The sequence below is a fragment of the Colobus angolensis genome, unplaced genomic scaffold, assembly GCF_000951035.1.
Source record: "Colobus angolensis palliatus isolate OR3802 unplaced genomic scaffold, Cang.pa_1.0 Scaffold597, whole genome shotgun sequence".
Lineage (NCBI taxonomy): Eukaryota > Metazoa > Chordata > Mammalia > Primates > Cercopithecidae > Colobus > Colobus angolensis.
Genome location: NW_012119565.1, coordinates 402,333 through 409,118, shown reverse-complemented (window position 1 = coordinate 409,118; position 6,786 = coordinate 402,333). Strand labels below are relative to the sequence as shown.

General features: G+C 37.0%; 1 protein-coding gene across 1 annotated transcript in view; it reads right to left on the bottom strand.

Moving 5' to 3' along the window:
* Positions 1 to 1,288: 1,288 nt before the first annotated feature.
* The window catches only part of CDC27 (cell division cycle 27), a 77,924-nt gene continuing 72,426 nt past the window's right edge, over positions 1,289 to 6,786 (bottom strand). The window contains exons 10-11 of the mRNA XM_011962568.1: positions 5,741 to 5,897; positions 1,289 to 4,337 (exon numbers count right to left, since the gene is read on the bottom strand). Coding sequence (XP_011817958.1) covers positions 4,255 to 4,337; positions 5,741 to 5,897 — 240 coding nt within the window. The 3' untranslated portion in view covers positions 1,289 to 4,254. The remainder of the gene's footprint in view (positions 4,338 to 5,740; positions 5,898 to 6,786) is intronic.

Below are 6,786 nucleotides of genomic sequence, written 5' to 3'. Positions count from 1 at the left end.
CGCTTATAATTCCAGTGCTTTGGGAGGCTGAGGTGGGAGGATTGCTTGAGGCCAGGAGTTTGAGATCAGCCTGGGCAACATAGCAATACCCTGACTCTACAAAAATAAAAAATAAAAAATGAGCCAGGTGTGGTGCTGCATGTGTGTTGTCCTGGCTTCTTGGGTGGCTGAGGTGGGAGGATTGCTTTGGTCTAGGAGTTCGAGGCTGCAGTGAGCTACGATCATACTACTGCACTCCAGGCTGGAGGTCAGAGCGAGACTGTCTTAAAAAAAAATGCTAGAGAAGACAACTTATAGTGACCATTAAACATGACTTGAAACCTCCAGAGGAAGTCCAAAACTAAAATATAAGATTCTGAACATACACTAATGCCAAAAGTGCCCAGTTGTATCATTTAATAGCTGAGCCTGTTTTCTCTTTTGTAAAATGAAGTAATACCTACCTTCTAGTGTTGAGAACTGAAAATACCATCCACAAAGCAAGCAACACAATCCATAGAGCAGGATCTCAACAAACACAGCTTTTTAACAAAGTTTGCACTTACAAAGAAAAATAAAACCTGTACTGAACCTTCATGAACCATGAGTTGTCAGCTAAACAAGCCAAAGAATAGTTACATGTCTAAGCTGCTGTTTATCCTTGTTCAGCTGGCATTAAATGGCAGGTCCTAGGGAAGGTTATGAGGTCTGCATTGTTCCCCTTGGAACTGCCCAGCTCACGCCACCTTCATGTGTTTCTCCCTGTTACTGCCTTTTCTTCAAGTCTGAATAAAACCCTTCAGCTCTCTGTACTTTCTCCAAGATACCAAAAAAAAAAAAAAAAAGATTTTCAAATTAGAGTAAAATTCAGTTTCTACATCTTACTTCTTTCAGATCCTGACCTTGTTAAATAGATTCTAATTGGAACAAAAAACCTTTGTGTCCCTTTTGAAGAAATTTCAGAAATCATGTGATCAAAGGATAAGCAGTTGACTTGCAAATTCACAGCTGCTGGTTGGTAACGGGCTTCTGTAGTTTGAAAAAAGGTATTCTAAAAATTACCATTGTTTTTGTCATAGTATTTATTTTGATATTCCAAATAATACTAAAAAAGAGTATGAACGTTTAAAAATATAAATATATTGAAAGAGAGTGTAAGTTTTAAAAAATTAGATAAACATTGCTCTAGATTTTTGTGAAACATAAAACTGTATCTCTATTTTTCTGTGCCTTCTTACTAAAATACAGATGGCACAGCTTTCATATAGCTTTAACAACTTGATTATAAATTGCTTTCAAAAGTAACTTATTTGGATTTTCCATATCCTTTAATGAATTGCAAATATATTAACAGAAAAGACTTTCCCCCTCAAGACTGTACAATTTCTGAAATAAGTCAGTTAAAGCAAAAAGAAGACACAAAATTACATTGTTTCAATGCAAATAGAACACACACTTCACACCCACTCTTGCATTTTCCCAGGTTTTCACAAAGAAAATGGGTCTCATATTTCTCAGTGAAGACTCATACTATACTCTGGCTAATCAGAGACTTCCAAACTTTTTTCTTCAAAAAGAGCATTTTTAATAGACTAAATACTGGTTATCACTGAGTTTTTGTTTAAGGTACAACAGCAGCATGGTTCAAATGTTACTTGTAGTTCTTGGAAAAATCAAAAATTTTAAGTGATGAATACAGAAAATGTAGGGACCACCTTTCATTATTTTGAGTACCACTGTTCTCTTGAAAAAATATTCTAACCTTCTAAAATCCCAGAGTTAAGAACCATTTCCAAGGGGAAAAACAAATCCAAGGCCACAACATAGCTTCTGAACAAGTGTGTGCGCATATATATGTATTAGGTTGGTGCAAAAGTAACTGCAGGTTTTGCCATAAAAGTCATGGCAAAAACCACAATTACTTATGCACCAACCTAATATATGTGTGAAACAGAGAAAAGGATGTCAAACTACTTAATTTAACTTCTGTAAAATAAACTTCTGATGTTTGAAACAAACATTTTGCTTGATCAAAATGTGTTCTTCTTCTGGTTGTTTGATCCCCATTCCATGCAAAAAACAAAACAAAAAAAGAAACCGCAAAAGCCAGAAAGTGTTACTAGGTGGGAAATAAGGCTTCAGATACCTAATGACTTTAAAAGTAGGTATGAGGAAAAATAAAATAGGCCAAGCTTGGGCAGAAACTGTCCCCCAGCCAGCCATTGCCATGGCGTGTCTTACAAAACGATCCTTTTATCCTTGGTCTCAAACAATGAGTACCAGCAAGACTCTCACCTCTGGCACAGGACATAAATTCCTATACAAAAAGATAATTATACTTCAGCAAATTATGTTCTAAGCTTAGCTTTCTCCAGGCTTTATAACGCAGAACTCAGGTTGAAGCTTTCTATAAAACTCTAAATGACACTGTTACACAGCACCTTGTGCTTTGCCAATTAAAAATATAAAAGAATCTAAAATTAAATATTACAGAACTAATGGATAATACAATAGCATATGTGTTAGAATCCAAGTGCTAGCCTCTGGGAATTTTTCATTATATTTATTTTCTCCCAACTGTTTCTTTTTTTTAAAAAGTAATTTTTTAGACAGTACATATACATAAATTTAGGTAGGGAAATCTGTTAAATATCTCTCTGGCACCTGATACCTAAAGACCCTGACTTGAATTAATTTATAATTGTACCTAATCCATATTCAGATGAGATTAACAGTAAATTATAGAAAATTACTGAGTCTACAGGCTAAAATTTTTTTCACCTCTTTCGTAATCTACCTTATTTTCACAGCTTGACTAACAAATACAGGTAAGTTTGTCCTTCATCAAATAATCCAAAATAATAACTGTAGGCCTGTCATTCATAAGAAACTATAATTTGTTATATTCTGACATTGGCACTTAATAAAATGTTAACAACTAAAGTTTTTCTAAAATTTCAATACATTACAATAAAGGAGATAAACAATTTAAGACTGTTTAAATCTGTTACGGTGGAATTCCAATAATTATCAATTTATATGCATAATTAAATTCTTAAAATTGTGGTCATTTCCCAAAGACACCAACCGATATTATGACAAACTCAGAAGAGAACCTATTTCCTTCTTAAGAATGTTTCTTCCCCCAAGCTAAAAATTTCCAATATCCTAAACCCAATTCTTAGTAAATGTTTTGGTGACTCACACTACTGAAAAAATCTGAAGCAGAGAGTCAAAAAGAATGGAAAGGATCTCAACCAAAGGTAACCACACATTCTTACACTCTGCTTAAGCAAACACTTAGAAAAGTCAAAGGGATAATGTTTTGAACAAATATAGATTCAAGGTTATGGTACAATTCTGATTATATTAAGGCTTTCACTATCATGATCTCTTAAAGTCTCTCCACTTTAGTGTTCTCATTCTGATTGATATGGTGAACTTAAGGGATTATTAAGGGCCTTGTTTTGGCTTCTCAGTGGGGAACCACTCTATCATCTCTGAATGTTAAAGGTGATCCCACAGAGCTCAAAGAGAAGAGGCAATATGGTATGAACCAATTTTAAAGTTTGCAATACCAAGACAACAATGATCAACACTTTGAAGCAAGATGAATAAATTAAAATTCTTGGTTAGACATTAAAGCATTCTTGCCAAGAGTAAGTGTACACTGTATGGAGGGATATTTGATTCCTACATACGAGTCCCAATATGCCCATTACATTTGTTTATGGGAAACACTGCAAGTTGAAGGTAATTTACATTCCTTGGCAATCAAGTTACTGTTATAGGCAACGTCTTTTATTGTTCCATCTGGCACTTGCAAACACCATTCTTGAAGAACCTAGAAATGAAGGTCAGTTACTCTGTTTATCAGGAACAGAACCAAATAAAAAATTTTTGAGAAAGCAACCAAGAAATTCTGGTTCATCACTATTTTCCATATCTAATGGTTCCTTCAAGATAAAACATAACTCTTCCTTTCATGATACTTTCCAACAAAGGGAGATTAAAGAAAAACAGAAAAGAAAGTTCCCCACCCTACCCCCCATAAATTGTCATTCATACTGGTAAAAGAGCCAGTCTTCTTAGCAGCTAAATATTGCACTGCCTTTCATTCCGATACAGTCAGGGTCCAATGAAAGTGGCATACTCATGGTATAAGTGATGGATGATGACACCGCCGGCTCAAGAGTAAAGACTCAGTATATGGAGGGACAAGAAACATGTCAGCACTAGTCACACATCCAGTTGTAAAAGTCCGATTTCCAGAAGTTAAAATTCATCACTTTCAGCTGCATGAAGCTGTGTGTCATCCGCATCTGTCATGCTGCTCTCCTGGGATTCATCTGTTCCCACTTTAAAAATAAAACAAAAGTCTACAGTAAGGTTTCTGACAAACATATCCTGTTGGTTCATGAAAACAAGAAAAATTGTAGTATATTCAGAGAGATAAAACCCTAAATAAAGGCCCTTAAAAATCCTCATATCCTTTAATAAAATGCAACTCAAGTTTCCTAACTTTGTAATAGGTCTGACATTAGCTTACTGCATTTTACTTTTAAGGTTTTAACTACCAAAACTGCCTCTCCCTAATGGGTTTCTTATTCCTGCCCTAGGAATTACAACTAGCTAGTTCTCTGAGACATTAAAAAAAAAAAAAAAATTGACATTTCCCCAACCTCTAATCACTGACTCCACTTTAAGAATACTCCCTGCTAGTCCACAGAAACACAGACTATAACCTTCAGTTTCAAAAGGTTTATGGGGTCGGTCTATCTATCTATCTATTAATCAATCAATCATCTATCTTGGTCTGTCACACAGGCTGGAGTGAAGTGGCACAATCATAGCTCACTGCAGCCTCAAACTCCTGGGCTCAAGTGGTATGATTCTCCTGCCTCAGTCTCCCAAGTACCTGGGACTATAGATGCATACCACCACATCCAGCTAATTTAAAAAATTTGTTTAGAAGCAGGGTCTCACTGGCTCGTCGTGAAATCCTAGGCTCAAGCAATCCTCCCACCTCAGCCTCCTGAGTAGCTGGGATTACATACACAAGCCATCATGCCTGGCTTATAATTTTTTTTTTTTTTTTTGAGACAGAGTTTCATTCTTGTTATCCAGGTTGGAGTGCAATGGCATGACTTCAGCTCACTGCAACTTCAGCCTCCTGGGTTCAAGCGATTCTCCTGTCTCAGCCTCCTGAGTAGCTGGGATTACAGGTGCCTGTCACCATGCCCAGCTAACTTTTGTATTTTTAGTAGAGATGGGGTTTTACCATGTTGGTCAGCTGGTGTCCATCTCCTGACCTCAGGTGATACACCCACCTCCGCCTCCCAAAGTGTTGGAACTACAGGCCTGAGTCACTGTGCCTGGCCCCGTGGCTTATAATTTTAATTAAAGGTTTTCACCAAGTTTTCTGGAACAAAGGCATCTAATCAGAATTTACCTTGTCAGAAATTTCTCCATTCTCTTATTTAAAAAACTACATTCTTAGGAAGCAGATAAAACACTACTGGTTACATATTCAAACATAAATTGAGGCCCAGGTAAAAATTAGCAATGAATTTATTAGATCCAGAACAGAGACTAATTATCTGACTTTATATGCATTTTGTTATTACATCAGCCTGTTAAATTTCCCTAAAAGTTCATTTGGTAACACCATGGTTAGAAAAATAAAATAAAGGAGTAGCCTACAAATCCTTATGCAAAAGGTAAATTTCTAAATACTCACAATCATGTGCGTGATACTTACTGATCTGTTCTTCTTGGGTTATTGGCTCCTCATCATCTGGAAGATAGCGCTTATCAATTGCCTCTTTAATCTGGTTATTGGCTCCTTTAGGATCTAAATCCATAGCCCAAGAGAAATTCATCAGGGCGAGGTGCGTTTGACCTAACTTCTTGTAAACCTAAAAATAAACAGCAATACTACATTTTTCATTAAGTTGTGAGCTTCAACTATAAAATTCTAAATATTTATATATTTATTTATTTTTGAGATGGAGTCTTGCTCTATTGCCCAGGCTAGAGTGCAATGGCGTGATCTTGGCTCACTGCAACCTCCGCCTCCCAGGTTCAAGCAATTCTCCTGCTTTAGTCTCCTGAGTAGCTGGGACTACAGGTGTCCACCACCGCCCCTGGCTAATTTTTTTATTTATAAGTACAGACAGGGTTTTGCCATGTTAGCCAGGCTAGTCTCAAACTCCTGACCTCAGGTGATCCACCTGTCTCGGCCTCCCAAAGTGCTGGGATTACAGGCATGAGCCACAGCGCCCAGTCTCTACAATTCTAAATATTTATAATTTAAACCAGGCTCCTGATTTATGTGATCTAAACTCATTCTAATGGTAGAATATTTTCTTCCTACAGATGAACTCATACTAGCTTTTGAGTTCTTTTTCATATAATCAGATATTATTTTCAGAATTCCTTGCTTCTATCTTTCAGGTAGTAAGTTTCCAATAAATATCACTCTGACTGGAACAATGATAATAGGATTAAATGGATTGTAAATTGCTTAATTAACTTTCATTTACAGTGATTTTTTTTTTTTTTTTTTTTGAGACGGAGTCTCGCTCTGCTGCCCAGGCTGGAGAGTGCTGTGGCCGGATCTCAGCTCACTGCAAACTCCGCCTCCCGGGTTCACGCCATTCTCCTGCCTCAGCCTCCCGAGTACCTGGGACTACAGGCAACTGCCACCTCGCCCGGCTAATTTGTTGTATTTTTTAGTAGAGACGGGGTTTCACCGTGTTAGCCAGGATGGTCTCGATCTCCTGACCTTGTGATCCGCCCGTCTCG